Consider the following 16,734-nt stretch of genomic DNA (forward strand, 5'->3'; position numbering starts at 1 on the left):
CAAATTTCATATTATTATATATTTTATTATACTAAAGTAAAATCCTAATTTTTAATTTATCATTATATTCCTATCCTAATAACTTTTCGTACATTTTTTCTTTTTCAGTTTTCACCATTTCTTTACTTCTTAATCTCTTCTTCTTCATCATTTTTTTTCACTTTTCATCTATTCTTCTTTTTCGGTCTTTACTATTTTTTTCACTCATTCGTAATAGGTTGATTTATTTTCTTATATTATCTTTTATTTATATCATTTCTCTCATTCATTCACAAGAGACTCATAGGTAATTAAAATATATTTTCACCCGCGGAAATTAGTCGCATTCCGAAAGAGTTGCGGAACTCAGCGTTATACTAAAAAAAAATATAGTAATATAAATTATACAATTTTATACATTCTTACCGTTTATACTTAATATAATTGTATCTTGTATCAAACAAACACATTTAGTAATATAAATTATACAATTGGACCAAAATAAAAACATGGGCATTGGATTTGAGGAGTGGGTCTGGTCTGGAGATGATCTCGACTCGAGTCTCTAGGAGGGTTCGTTGTCTTCATGAGCTAACTAACAACCAACGTTTGCATCTTCCTTTTTCTGACAAAATGGTCCGAGGACGAGGAAGACAAGAACAAATACTAAATACATTATTATTATTATTATTATTTAATTTTTGCTACGTAAAATATAAACTAGGAAATTCCTCAAGCCAGCAGCTAGGACCGACTCTCTGACCCCACATTTCCATTATAATTGCTGTAAGCGGTCTCTCTCTCTCTTTCTTTTTCATTCTCTCACAAGAGCATTTCGTCAGGCGAGGGTTTTTACATTTGTCCTTAATCTCTCTCCTTGTGCAGTTTCCGTATCTAAGAGGGTTGAAGAGAGGCTTATCGTTGTTAATTGATCAAAGGAGGAAAAAGAATTGAGGGAATGGGAGGCGAAGGAGGTGCTGTGTCCGATGGAAGCGACTCGAAGGGAACCGCCTCTAGCGTTAGCGTTAATATTCGATGTTCTAATGGATCGAAGTTTTCGGTTCAAGTTAATCTTGATTCCGATGTTCGATCATTCAAGTCCCTTCTCGCTCAGAATTGTGAAATACCAGCAGACCAACAGCGGTTAATTTACAAAGGGAGGATCCTTAAGGACGATCAAACCCTAGAAAGCCATGGTATTTATTTGTACCCACCTCTTTTCTAATCCGTTTAGATATGTGATTTCATTTTAGTTTTCGCCATTTTTATTGAGTTTATTTCTAAATCGCGTCTCATCTGCTGCACCTTTAATGCAATTTCATTGCAGAATGATGTAAATGATTGTTATATATAATTCAATTGAGTTCTTTTGGTAGTTAGAATTAGAATTGGATATTCGGGTATGAATAGAAAAAATGTCACAGCTTTAATTGAATCAGTTGCCAAAAATATAATGAAACTGGAAGGTTTTTATTACACTCTGATTAAAACTTCAGGAAGAGTATACATTTTATAGAAAAGAGGAAAGTCCTAATGAGAATCCAAACAGGAACCAGAGGCATGCCATTATGGTTGGTTGGAATCTTCTATGTTGGTTGCTGTCTCATTGAATTTATTTGAAAGGTGAATTGGTATATTCTGAGTTAAAGTTTGATAATAATAATAATAATTGCTGTCTTAAGGTGCATAGTCACATAAATACTACTTAGTTATTGGGCAGATGTGATATTAGCTTTACTTGGTACAGATGTTGGGTGGATCTAACCCCAATTCACTTTTAGAAAGGTCTCGCATACGTAAATACTGGTATGTTTTAGTATGGATAAAAAGTGGTGGATCTCTTGAAGTTTATTAGTATGTGAAACCATTGAAAGAGAGGCTCATCCCAACCAACAACCACATATTTATACTGAATAATTTTTTATTTGTTTCTCTTGACTACGATTCAACTAGCCACGCTTTTATATAAAAAATGACCATGTGTGTTTTTCTCAAAATAATTGATGGGGAGATCCAACCATATTCAAATTGAAGGACTCAAGGTACAACTAAGTCATTCTATATTGTTCCTGTGGACTTATTATCTATTCTTATCATATCCGAAATTTCCTCAAATAGCCCTTATTGTGCTTTTTGAGAAATGGAAATTACCCTTTTGAAGAACCAAAAACAAATACTAATTTAGTAGCTGCTCTCAACATCTAGCACCAATTCCATTGGCCTAAATTTGCCATCAAGCCTACTAAGTAAATGTTTTGAAGTTTATTATTTTATATTGGTTCTTTAAGGCAATTTTTTTTTTATAAGTCAATCGCCATTTCTTTCAGCTGTTTATGTGTGATGACATTCCATTATATTTTATAATCAATGTATTATAATGTATCTTCCAAACACTTTATTATGCGATTAACAAGTGGCATGCAATTTCAAGACTAGTTCTTTATCTTCTCAAATTTTTTTATCTCTTTGTCTGGGAAAAGGATACGTATAGAAAGTTCCTTTTCCATATTCTAGCACAGGGAGAGAGAGAAAGAGGGGAAAATGTTCTCAACGTTTACCTCGTTTTGATTTTTGTTGGGATGCGTGCGAAGGGTTATTTGCCTCTTCCGTGCTATCTCATGTATGAATTTTGAACTCAATTACGGAACTATGTGTGGGCACACTCATGTGTGAATAACATTTTGATTATCATGCTTTCTATTGAACATCTATATCATGAATTTAGCTCTTATGAAACAGGTGTTCTTCTCTTTCCATTTTTTTCCGAGGCCAAATGATTGATCTATTTATCTTCCAAATTGCAGATACTTAGTTTCCTTTATGCACCACTAGAATTATTATGACCAAATCTTTATATTCACCACTGATATAAATGAATTTATTCAAAAATAGAATTAGTAAGATCACATTTGAATAATGCTTGCTCTTTTCCTGTGGTTGCTAGGCCTGGAAGCAGAACATACTGTGCACCTAGTGCGTGGTTATGCACCTGGTGCATCACCCAATACTGTGCCTGCTGCAACTGCTGAAAATCCATCATCTACTCCAAATACCAGGCAAGGTGGTCCTGAAGAAAGTGATACATTTGGAGGACCCGGTTATGGAGCTTCCTTGTTTCCTGGACTTGGCTTGAATGGTATGGGTGGTGGAAATGGTGGCTTATTTGGAGCTGGGCTTCCTGATTTTGAACAAATGCAACGTCAATTAACTCAGAATCCCAATCTCATGAGAGATATAATGAACATGCCTGCTGTACAGAATCTGATCAGTAATCCTGATATTATCCGGAATCTGATAATGAACAATCCTCAGATGCGCGAAATCATTGATCGCAATCCGGAACTTGCACATGTACTTAATGACCCTGCCACTCTCCGTCAGACAATGGAGGCTGCCAGAAACCCTGAACTCATGCATGAGATGATGCGTAATACTGACAGAGCTATGAGTAATATAGAATCTTCTCCTGAGGGATTCAATATGCTTAGGCGTATGTATGAAAATGTCCAAGAACCTTTTCTCAATGCAACAACTATGGCAGGGGATGCTAGAAATGATGCAAACTCCAACCCGTTTGCAGCTCTTCTGGGTACAGCAGGTGGGGATCCGGCAACTAACCCAACAAGTGCTGGTTCTGAGAATGCAGCCAGTGCCCCTGCTCCCAATGCTAATCCACTTCCCAATCCTTGGGCTTCTGCAGCAGGTTAGTGGATTTGTTTATTTGCTTCTTATGGTCTAGCTTGTTTTGATTCTTTATCCTCATTGCCTCTGTTTTTTTTTTGGATTTTTTCTCTCTTGATAATGCAATTTTTGTTAGTGCCAGAAAGTTTAACAGTTTTCTCACGTGCAAGGATGTTGTAGCTGTAGCGTGCTGTTATTATAATATTAATTTCTTTATCCTTGTTGCTTCTGTGTTTTAGGATTTTTTTTGTTTGTCTCTTGATATTGCATATTTTTAAGGAGCTTTTGAAAGTTGAACAGTTTTGTCACGTGCAAGGATGTCGTAACTGTAGCCCTATTTGGAATCATCTGAAAACAAAACTTCTGGATCCAGAAATGTATCATCTTGAGATTATGTTTGGAAACTAAACTTAGTCAAGAGACCAATTATAAAATTGAATCAGAAATTTATTGGTTGTTTCTCATCTAGATCCAAAAACAAAAACAAAAGTTATAGGTGTTTAGGGTTTAGGGTTTAGTGGTTGTTTCTCATCTAGATCCAAAAACAAATGGTAATGTATCTTTTATAGTTTAATGTGTGTATGCCATGTTCTATTATTTTCCTGATTCTGCATTGGATGTAGATATTGTTTTCTGCTAAAAATAAATGGTAAGCTATATCATGGATTAGCTTCCCATTGATCTTATAGATATGGTACTTTCTTGATTGGTCTAAAAATGCTTTACAAGGACAAGAATGACCTCTTGTTTGCTTATTTTTGAAATGTAGCAGCTGGAGGTGCACAAACCAATGCCACTGCCAGGTCAAATCCTGGTGGAGATACTAGGCAACCAGCAGTTGCAGGATTAAGTGGTCTTGGTCTACCACCACTAGGTTCTACACAAGATATGGCTTCTATGAGCCAATTTATGCAAAATCCAGCTGTATCAGAATTGATGCAAAGTGTTCTTTCTAATCCTCAGTATATGAATCAGGTAAACTTCTCTTTTAATATGGTACAACGTCTAGGGCTTGGTTGGTGTAGGGTTTTTTCAACCAAATTTGTATTATTTTGGTTAAATGACTAAAATACCCTTTGTATTATTATTATTTTAAAATGTTATAAATAATAAAGTGAATATATTGTGGGATTTTAGTTGATGATTTGATAGAAGAAGTGATTGATGATGTGAACCTGGTTTATTTGGTTAATCCAAATAATCCGCATCAAACAAGCTCCTATTCATTTTATAGTTTATTGCTTACATATTCTCTTGATATTTAGCAGATGCTAGGTTTGAATCCACAGCTGCGAAATATGTTGGATTCCAATGCCCAAGTCAGGGAAATGATGCAAAACCCAGAATTTATTCGTCAATTAACTTCGCCTGAGATGATGCAGGTATGTTGATTTTAAGTTTGTGCATCTCTATCTCTCTCAGAGATAGTTATTCTCTGGTTCTTTCTAGTCTTTTATATGGTTAGTTTCCCATTTCAACCATCATTGAATATAAATATCAAGAGCTCCGAGTTACAGTCTCCAAGGAGATAACCTGGTACGTTTAGCGTATTCATATAAATGCAAGATTAATAGAAGAATGTCTTTTCATTCAAAAAAAGTTGACAGGGCCAACATGAAACAACAGGTTTTGAGAATGCTGTAGTTAGATGCAAAGTCAGATCGAGAAAATTACCTGACAGATTTACTTGGGCAGCAAGTTATTTTCTTATTACTTGGATAAGTATGAAGGAATTACTTGATGCTTCTTAAGTCTATATGTAATTCCTCGACAACTTTATGGGATGTTTCATAGCATAGTACATACCACCTTATCTTAATAATCATTATAGATCAAGGGCTTGTTTGATGTGGTTTATTTTGATTAAATACAAATAAACCCTTATACCATCATCTATCATTTCTTCCATTAAACATTCAATTTATCAAAATACCATATTTTAAAATATTAAATATTAAGGATTCATTGGTCATTTGACCTAAATAAGTCACATTTTCATCAAACAAGATTATTACTAAAAAACATCAGATTATTCCGAAATATCCCCAGTTTTAACAAGCCCCAAGTTTGTTATTAGCTGTGAGTTGTTTGCCTATTCTCTTTTATTGGTTATAAATTTATCACTAAAGTATGACTACTAGTTGTGGAAACTTACTATTAGATGAATGAAATTGTGAAATATTTATTAGGAATATATTAGGCATTTTTTATCAATTATAAATTCTTCCAATTTCCTAATATATGCAACTACTTTTTTTCTACAATACACAAATACATGCAACAAATTTACACATAATTATTTATCCTATGATTGTATGATATCCATCTAGTTTTTGTTCTTCAGAAAATACAGATTTCCCCCTTTTAATGTTTATTTTCTTTCTTGTTTATCTGTATTCTTGCATTGCAGCAACTCCAAAATTTTCAGCAAGTTCTGTTGCCGCAACTTGGGGCACAATCAGGAACTGGGTAAATTAACTTACTTATGATGAGTAATGTGTTTTATTAAGCATATTGTTTTATGTAATAATATATAACTTATTATAGGAATGCTGCTCAAACTGGTGGAGGCCCAGGTACTTCCTATATTTTTTACTATTCAGAAACGAAGTTTAATCTGTTTTACTAACCTGCGATATCTTATTACAACTAGTTTAGGATTATTGGCTTTCCTTTATTATGTGGTGCTATAAATGCTATGTAATTTCTTGTTAAAGGTAGCCAACCAAATGGTCCTTTGTCAAGGTTAGAATCTTTTGTATTAAATTACAAGGAATCTCATATTGTAAATGGTAGTAAATATTAATATATCATGATCTTTAGGAAGACAGATTTGAAATATGATACATAACCACTGTAAGACAGTAACAATGCAGATGGGATTGTTAAAAACCGAAGAGATATTTTCTTGTAACCTGATAATAGAGATTACCTATTTATAGGAGAGTAATAATATTCTAATCAAATTTGATTACATATGAGCCTATTTGGTTACAAAATAAAATGAAAGGAGTCAAAACATTGACATCACACCCCTGTGAGATCTAGCTTGTGATCCAGCTTAACTTCAACTCTACTTTTTCTCTTTTTGTTTATTACTAAATGGGAATTTACACAAACTTAGGATCATAATAAACCACACTTCTATTTGCCAAATGAACTGTAATCCCATCCAACTATGATCCAGCTTAAAATTCAACTCTACTTGTTTTACCAAACATGAACTAACACATATTTAGGATCATAACCCAACCATATTTTTATCTTCCAAATGAAAAGTGATCCCTTCCAACTATGATCTAGCTTGTGATCCAACTAAAAATTCAACTCAATTTTTTTTATCAAATAGGAATTCCCATAAATTTAGGATCCTAATCCATATTATTTGTTAAATAAACTGTAATCCCATCCCAACTATGATCTAGCTTGTGATCCAGCTTCTATTTTTTACCAAACTGGAATTCACACAAATTGAGGATCATAATCCAGCCACAATTTTTATTTTTTAAATGAACTGTTGTCCCATCAAACCATGATCTAGCTTAGAATTCAATTTTTTATTTATTTTTACCAAATAGAAATACATACAAATTTATGATCATAATTCAGCTACAATTTATTTGTCAAATGACTATAATCTCATCCAAGTATGATCAAGCTTAAAATTTAAAACTACCCTTTTTCTACCAAACAGGAATTCACACAAATTTAGGATCATAATCCAACCACAATTTTATTTGTCAAATGAACTATAATCCAATCCAACCACACTTCCTTTTACCAAACTTAAAGATACTTTCAGCTTCATTTTTGGTGATTTTCCAATCGGCACAAAATATCTCATGAATTGTTATGATGATTTTACAGGATTGGATATGTTGATGAACATGTTTTCTTCTATGGGAACTGCCAACCCAACCATTCCAAACAGACCCAACGGTTCGCCTCTCTCTATCCCTTTTCAAATTACGTGTATAAATCACTACATTACATACCATAATCTCAAATTTTCTTCTCGATATTTCTCAGTTCCCCCTGAAGAACTATATGTCACTCAACTAACTCAGCTGCAAGAAATGGGATTTTTTGATACCCAAGAGAACTTACGTGCTCTCATTGCCACTTCTGGGAATGTTCATGCTGCAGTTGAGCGTCTTCTGGGAAACCTTGGCCAGTAAAACTAATATGCATATGGTTAGTAAAAAAATATCATTTGATGATGCTAAATTTGGACGAAACCACAGAGTTATTTCGTGTTTGGTATGAATAAATATATTAGTCCAGGTGAACTTGTAGACTTTGTTCCTGTAGTTTATTATTATATACCATTGTCAAAGGTAAGGCCTGATGAAGAGGAAATTTGGGAAAAAATAGAAGTTTGAGGAGACGGTTATTTTAATGCTGTGTAAATACTTGACGTCTACTCTTGTTTATCTCATACTGAGTTTTGACATCCCTTTTTGCCAAATTGTGTGCCATTTTCTTATCCAAACCCCCATTCTAGATATATTTATTTTATTGATTCAGCTCATTATGCAAAATCTTTAAAAAAATGTCTAATTATGTTGTTAGGAATTAAATTATCTGCCATCATGTTGCATGGTTGAAGGAATTGCCACAAGTTATGTAGCATTGTGGCTTAGATAGAAGCTTTTTTTCTAATATTGAGAGGAATTTAGTTAGGGGTCTTGATCAACTTAACCGAGACTCAAACTGAAAGCTGATCTGAAACCATGGACTGAGATTGGTTTACACTTGCCCTGTTACTTATGGGTAGATACGACTCAACAAATGTAGTTCAGTTAAATCCAGTTTATGTACCCAAATAGGGAAAGATTCAGTTTGGGTTGAATCCATCTTCTTCTAAACACCTTTATTTCTTAGGAAGATACTTCCTCCCTTACTCAATTAATTTATATTCTCTTATTTTTATTTGTCTTTTACTTTACATTTTATTGAGAAAATAGACTGTTATAAGCAATGGTGTAGCTTGATGGGATATCCTTAATAGGAAGTTTATCCCAAAATTTTGGCCCAATCACAAAGTAAACGATTTGGGTTAATATATATTCCAAGTAAAAGGAAAGCATAGTGAAGGTGGAATTTGCTATTGTAAGGATTTGAATAGTGGTGTGCATAATTCTCTTGGCTTATGTTTAGAGCATCAGAAATCAGAGTGGACTGATTCAACAAGGTGTGCAATGTTGTGAATGTATATAGAACCAATTTCAATGGTCATTGGCTTAGACATGTTGGCAAAGCATGTACTGGTGTTTGCAATTTTTGCGTGGACTGTGATTCATTGAAAGTCGCAAATGGATGCAAATGAGGTTAAGTTGATTAAACTACCTTCTCATAACATCATTAGGTAAGAAGTGGTGAAGGGATGAGGTGAGAGCTGTGAGTCAAGCTTTGTGTGACTAGTTGATCAGAATGTTTGGTGCGAAGTTATTGAAAATAAAGGCCATTTATCTCTTTCTATATGTTGAGACAATGTAGGTGATATAATATGAAAAGGTAGGATTTGGAGATCCCTAGAGAGTAGAGAGAAAACCATTTCTTAAGAATAGCATTTGTAGAATGACCATGGTGAGGAGAACCAAATTGCCCAAACAAATGGACTGTTGTTTCATAGTGACTCTTACATAGAGGACATAATCTCATCAGGACAATGGGAAGTCCCTAGATATTAATGGCCATTAGAAAATTGAGGTTAATATGGATTTTTATTTTTCAAAAAACTTGTTTGGCCATCCTTTCTGAGTTATAGCTGAGTTTAAATAAGAAAATATCAACAAATTAATGAATATATGTCTAATTTAATTAGGTTTAAAAACGTTATTTTGGCAACAAAAAAAAAATGTATTAAATTAGGTTTAAAAACATTATTTTGCAAAAAGAAAAATGTATTCAAGGAAATTTAAGTTTTTTCGTTCAAAATTTGTTTCAACCCTAGAAAGTTTTTAATATCATCATTTCTTACATTTGATATCTCTCCCATAATAGGGAAAACTATTCTCATTTTCTTTCTGTCAAATATAAGTAAGATAAAATTGCCAAATGCGCATGCTTAGCTACATATGAATCCTAATTGGCCTTGTTTTCTACTACATTTAATTAAAAGGATCAGATCAAACTTAATTTTGTATACATGGTTAAGTATTATGGTGAAATGGTCCATTTATTTTGTAAATTATATACAAAATTTGAGAGATAAATATAGATTGTTCAGTATAAAAATATCTAGTTCTTGAAGTCGTTCTTTCCTTTTGTTCTATATTATAATATACTTGAAAAATGAAAAATGGTACATAAATAAAACAAAAACATTTCGTTTGATTTTTCTTTGGATTTTTTTTTAAAATTTTGTTTGATAGAAAAATGGACTATTTTGTATTTTTATTGATAAATTAAATAATTTAATGAATAAAATTATGTTCTTGTGATTCAAATAGTCAAAATAGATTGAGTGAGACAATAATTATTTTAGGGTAAATTAATTGAGCGGAACTCTAATTATTCTGATGGTTCATTTTTAATTTTTGAAACAAATCGCACCTTCAATTTTTAGAAAGGTCACTAATGACCCTTTCGTTAATTTTTGGTTAAACTGGTTAAGCTTGAAATATTTATTTTTATATATTATCTTTAATCATAATTTTTTATATTTATATATATAATTATTAAGTCCCTTATTTATAAATATATATATATATATATATAATTATATATATATATATATATATCTTTTATCATTAATTTTTATATTTATATAATTATTAAATCTCTTTTATATATATATAATATATATTATTTATTTTTATCTATCCATATATATCCTCAATTTTGTGTTCGACAAGCGTTCCTCTCAATCATAACTCACTTTGTAACCACTGGCCAATGTAAATAAATAAATATATATATATATATATATATATATATAAATAAGCAATTTAATAATTATATATATAAATATAAAAAATAATTATTAAATATAATATATAAAAAAAAATATTTCAAGTTTAACCCGTTATGTTTAACCAAAAAATTAACGAAATGGTCATTGGTGACCTTTCTAAAAGTTGAAAGGACGATTTGTTTAAAAAAAATAATAATTTGAGAGCTAAAAGTGAGTGATCAGAGTAATTAAAGGATCACCCAAATAATTTGTCCATTATTTTATATCTCAAACACTAATAAACACAATTAAATATACAACATTATCAATATATTTATTCATTCTTTTATATTTTATAAAAAAAAAATAATTTTTTTAATAATATGAATTTAAAATATATTATATAAAAATATCATTTTATCATAAAAAAATATTTTAAAAAATATGTCCACATATTCTTGGAAACCGTATTGGTCAGAAATCAGAATGGTAGTAAAAAAGTTGAAGTAAAACATGACGCAAATGATAAATATTTTATTTATTTTTATATATAATAAAGTAAAACCTCCTAAAATTAATAATGTTAGGACCAGAATATTTTATTAATTTAACAAGATATTATTATAACGATAAATTAATAATTTTTTAATTTAAATTTTTTTTACATATAATTTTTAAATTTTTATGTTTAATATACTAGTTACAATGTATATTAGTTATAGATGAAAAATAAATTACAAAAACAAGTTTAAGGCACATTATATTTACAAATTAATTGAATTTATCAAGTTCATTACTTTTGAATAAATAAAGAGTTAAATTATGGTACCAAAAAATTGTTACATAGTAAGTACCAAGGTAGTACATTAAATATAGTTAGAAATTTATCACTATAAAATGTCCATTGAGAACTTGATTATAGGTATGCATTATCGATACAAAATGGATATGAATTACTTGCTAGATTATCCCGGTGAAAATAATGAATGTTACGAAGTTTAAAGCATTGAAGAAATTGTGGAAGATATCATTCAAAATCCGGTCGATGACGAAGTTGAGGATGATTAAATAGCTTTGGAACCGATCACTCGAAAAAAAGCATTGCAAGCGGCAACAACTATTCACAACTTTTTGTTGCAATACAAGAAGACACTGTCCCAACTCTTAAGTGCAATGAGGGGATTCAAAGATAAACTCAATTTAAATTTGAAGTTTAAAAAAAAAATAGATGACTATAGATTATTTTTTTAATAGACAATCTTATAATTTAGAATTTTTTTTAAGTAATTATTAATTTATAATTTTGTTGAGACCAGTATATATATATGGGATTTAGAAAAAATTATTATCTTATTATTTTATCAATTATGGTATAATTTGTACTGGTCCAAGTTGGAACTAGAGAAATTATAAATTTTATAAAGTGTTAATTTAAAGAAGCTTTACTTTAATTTATATAAACGAGAAATTATATATATCTCCATTATATCCCTAGGGTTACTTAACTACCGAAAACGGCTTGAGTTCTTTACTTTACCACTACATGGTGAAAGGTTGAAAGCTAATAAAAGAGACCTAAAAATGTTTTATTTTTTTTCAATAATTATTTAATTAAATTATTTTTACCTTATCGTTTTATACAATTTGAATAAATACAAATATATTTTATAATTTTAGTTTATGATAATATTTTAATTAGTTTGAGTTATTTCAATAATTTTTTTTTATTTATTAATTCATATTTATATTTTTCAAGGTATTAATTAAAATATTAAGATATTTTTTTAAATAATTTATTTTTTATTATATATTTATACTTCCTGAATATATTATCCTGATTTATAATTTTAAATAAATAAAATTATTTAAACAAGTAGAATTCGCCTATAAATAGAAATAGTACAAAATAGTAACAAATGGATCTTTAAGTTGTCACATCATGCAATGTTAAATTCACATTCTCAAAAAAGATAAAATTAGGGCATGTTTGATATAGGGGTTATTTTGAAATAATTTTATTTATTATAAATAAAAAGAATATAAAGATAAATTTAGGGTTTGATTTGTTATAAATAAAAATAAAATGTTCCTATATTAAAAATGTTTTATTTTGGTTATTTAGATAAAATAAATAAACAGTTGAATATTTTAAAATATTATAAAAATAAAATAAAAATATTTTAATTAATAACTTTAATACTCGGATGAAATTCTGTGATTTTTAATAATGAAAATAGGGTAATATCAATTTGAATTAAATAAATAAAATATGATTCAACCAAACAAGTTCTACAAAAATTGTATCAGACATAATATTTCATTGTCACTGTGCCCACTGGCCCCGAAACTGGGCACACACTCCAATGATATAATAAAAATTCTGATTTCAATCATATAATTAGATAATGTTACATAAATAAAGTCACATAATAATTATATTAAATAAGGATATGATTTTATTTTTTTTAACCAAATTTTAACAGTCATTAAGGAGTAATAATTTGTAAATGAATAAGTTGTGTTTGTTTAGTAAGTTGTTAAAATAATTTAATGATAAATTGTTATATATATAAATAAATAAATATTTATTAATTTTTTTTTTTTTTGTATAAACGGTTATTATTGTACCTTGTTCGGATTTGAGTTATTTAAATAACTAAATTATTCAAATGAATGATGATGATTTTGAGATGTGTATATTTTTGGTAAAAGATATTAATATATAATAAAAAATATAAAATAATAATTTAAAATATAAAATATTTTGAATAATGAATTAAATAATTATTTAAATAATTTAACAAAAGTTTATTTGAAGAGAGAAATAATAAAGTAATATAAAGTACTGAGTCACTTCAAATCTTAATTTTAGTTTGATTTTGATTATGACAGAAAATATGAATATATTTTAATATTGTTTTTCAATTTAAATGTTTATCTGATAAATTTATATGTTAATATATATTTTAATTATATATATATATATATTATAGTTAAATCAAATATTTATTTAAAATGTATTTTTTTTAAATTAAGAAGTATTTTTAAATGTAGCAAATGTTTTTATTTGTTAAAATTGATAAAACCTTGTTCGAATTAGGATTATTAAAATAAGCTAGAAAGAGAAAATAAAAAATTTGTGGTATGATTTTAAATATGTGAGAATATTTTTGATAAAATTAATTAAAGAATATTGATATATAATAATAAAATAATAAATAATAATTTGAAATAAATGATATTTTAAATAATAAATTAAATGATGTGATTGATGAAAAGGGGTGATTTGAATGGATTGAGTTATTTTAGTAATGCCTAAATTTTTTAATTCATGCAAATCACTATGTGTTTTTGTTGGGATTTATTTAAATAAACTCTTATTTATTTTTAAAATGATAAATTATGAATGATTTTGAGTAATTAATATTTTTTTAAAGAAATTTGAAATATTAATTTATAATAATAAAATATATTTTTTAATAAAAAATAAATATTTTTTTTAATATTTTAATTAATAAATTAATTAATGTAAAAATATAAAAGGAAATTAAAAACTTTCATTATTATCCAACCAACTAAGAACTTTATATGGTTTTGAATTTAAAAAGTTCAAATTTGATTTGGCTTCTTGAGAGATAATTAGATTGAGTTGATTTAATATATATTATTCTAATTATTATAAAAAAATATATATTATAATAAAAAAAAATTATTAAGAATTTTGTATTTGTAGTCAAAATTTTTAAAAGAAAATTTTTAATTTGATAACTAAGATAATAATTAATAAATTAACGAAATTTAATATCGTTAAAAATATCATTATTTTGTATAACTTTAATTATAAAATGAATTTGAAAAAATATCCCAAATTCAATTAATTCAAATAAAAAACCTCAATTTAAGAATTCCCCAAATCAATCTCAATATTGATTAGAGTGATTCACTTTGTTTGTTATTAAGGGGGTCAACCCTTTTATGGTGTAAAAGTCACCACCTAGAAACCACCATGGGCAATTTGTCTGCACCAACTAATATTAAGCCTCTCATATCAAATTCGATCGTACATCTAAATTTGGGAAGAATTAAATTTCAATTTTATACAGCAAGATGTAAGAATGTGTCAAATTTACTTATTAAGTATCAAAATTATATTTATATATATATTAATTTGTAAAATATATTTAAAATAACAGAAATGTTAAATGAGCGTTAAAATTTTGTCACATGTAATATCCACGTATTTTTTATATTTTTAAATTAACATTACTTTAATTATTTTTTATTCAAACAAAACATCAAAATCTTTTCTTATTTATTTTTTCTCCCTCTTTACCCTCACAACTAAGGGTGTCAAAAATGAACTCGACCTGCCAACCCGACACGAGTCGATCCGAAGAATATTAGGTTAGGGTTGGGGGTTTTCGGGTTTGAATCATTTCAGGTCAGACCCAAAATATAACCTGAAAAAGAAAATTGGGTTGGGTTGGGTTCGAGTCAACCCGGGTTGACCTGAATTAAAAAATCAGGTCATTCATCAACCCGAACCCACTCACCCAACCCGACCCACCTAATATATTAATAAAAAAATAACTTGCCTACCTTACAAAAAAAACCCTAACCCTAATGGGCCTAACTCATATCATTAATTTCTATTTCTTTCTTTCCTTCCGTCTTTCTCACTATTCCTTTTCTTCCATCTTTCTCACTTCTCTTCAATATACATTTTTTCTCTAATTTTCATCTTTTTTAATCTCTTGAACTCCGCTAGTATCTAGCAATAAAATGAGTTCACAATATAATCTTGATCTTGAGGAGGATAGTGTGGAGGGTTCACCTATGACAAATTTAGATGCAAATAAAGAAACGTGCATTGATTCCCAAGATCAAGCCTCCAAAACTAGTATGGATAAACGAAAGAGACCATTAAAATCAAAGTGGTGACAGTATTTTGATACACTTCCTAAAATAGAGGGAGTAGATTTGCGATGTAAATGTAAAGCATGTGGAATTACATACAAAGCTGATAGTAGCACGGGAACAGGTAATCTTCGCCGTCATATTTTGTATTTAAATTAAAGTATTATTATTAAGCAAAAAACTTATTTCGGGTTAGTCGGGTTGGTCTGGGTTCGGGTTCGGGTTTATTGTTTTCAGGTTTGGGTCGGGTTCGGGTTGAAAATTTTGTTATAATGCACCTCCTTCAACCCGACTCGAACCCACCCAACCCACCTGAATTGACACCCCTACTCACAACTTACAATTTTCTTTAAATATTTCTCTTTTCATTTCTCCATATTTAATTATTAATAAGAATATTTAATTGATTAATTATAAAAATTGTTCTAAAAAGTAACGAGTTATTAAGACTTCGCCACAACACTGGCGATTTAGGATTCGGCCAACAAAGACTTCACCACAACGTTGATGATTTAGGATTCGACCAATGAATGTTTCAACCAATGACGATGATTGCTTAAGGTTTAACTGAGAAAGACTTAGATTTGAGGGTTACGTCTAAGAGCTGATAAAGTTTAACAGTATGCGTATTATAAAAACTAAAATTAAAATAAGTCGGTTAAGGGAAATTTTACCTTGATTCGACATTTTCCGCTAATGGCGACAATAATTTAGGGTTCGACTAATGAAGATTTTGGCCACAACGTCTATGATTTAGGAATCGGTCAACAAAAACTCCCACCAACGAAGATGACTATTTAAAGTTCAGTTATTGAGCACTTGGAGGTTAATAGGAAGAAGGTAAAAATTCGAAAAAACTTGGGTAAAAATGGAGAGTTGTGGAGGGATGAGAGAGAAAATAAAATGGATAAATAAAAATAAGTTTTGTTTGAATAGAAAAATAATTAAAAATAATGTCAAATTAAAAAATAAAATAGGTGGATATTACATGTGGCGAAATTTCTGATGCAGTTTAATATTTCTGTTATTTTAAATATATTTGACATTTTTTGACAAGTTCATACATATAAATAGAATTTTGATGCTTAATACTTAAATTTTAAATAATTTATATACCAGTTGATTTAATAAAATATTAAATTAATATTAAGAAGGTAATTAAAGGCTATTTAATATTTAAGTGATGTAATTTAATTATTTTTAATTGTTAAAGTTTTTTTTACACGTTCATATTATATTATTTATAGAGTTATCTAATT

The 16,734-nt window shown here is 28.9% G+C and overlaps 1 protein-coding gene across 3 annotated transcripts; it reads left to right on the top strand.

The window, feature by feature from the left end:
• The first annotated feature begins 798 nt into the window (after positions 1-798).
• Positions 799-8,109, top strand: LOC124918868 (ubiquitin domain-containing protein DSK2b-like). 3 transcript variants are annotated; one of them, XM_047458936.1, is made up of 8 exons: positions 799-1,175; positions 2,924-3,682; positions 4,430-4,635; positions 4,950-5,042; positions 6,071-6,129; positions 6,208-6,236; positions 7,528-7,599; positions 7,690-8,109. In XM_047458936.1, exons 1-8 carry the CDS (start codon positions 938-940, stop codon positions 7,836-7,838), a joined length of 1,605 nt encoding a protein of 534 aa, XP_047314892.1. In that variant the 5' UTR covers positions 799-937; the 3' UTR covers positions 7,839-8,109. The 3 variants fall into 3 exon arrangements, with proteins under 3 accessions (XP_047314892.1, XP_047314891.1, XP_047314890.1); XM_047458935.1 differs by having other exon boundaries at positions 800-1,175; positions 4,433-4,635; positions 4,929-5,042; XM_047458934.1 differs by having other exon boundaries at positions 801-1,175; positions 4,929-5,042.
• Positions 8,110-16,734: the final 8,625 nt, after the last annotated feature.

This window comes from Impatiens glandulifera, chromosome 1 (genome assembly GCF_907164915.1).
Source record: "Impatiens glandulifera chromosome 1, dImpGla2.1, whole genome shotgun sequence".
In the NCBI taxonomy this organism is placed as follows: domain Eukaryota; kingdom Viridiplantae; phylum Streptophyta; class Magnoliopsida; order Ericales; family Balsaminaceae; genus Impatiens; species Impatiens glandulifera.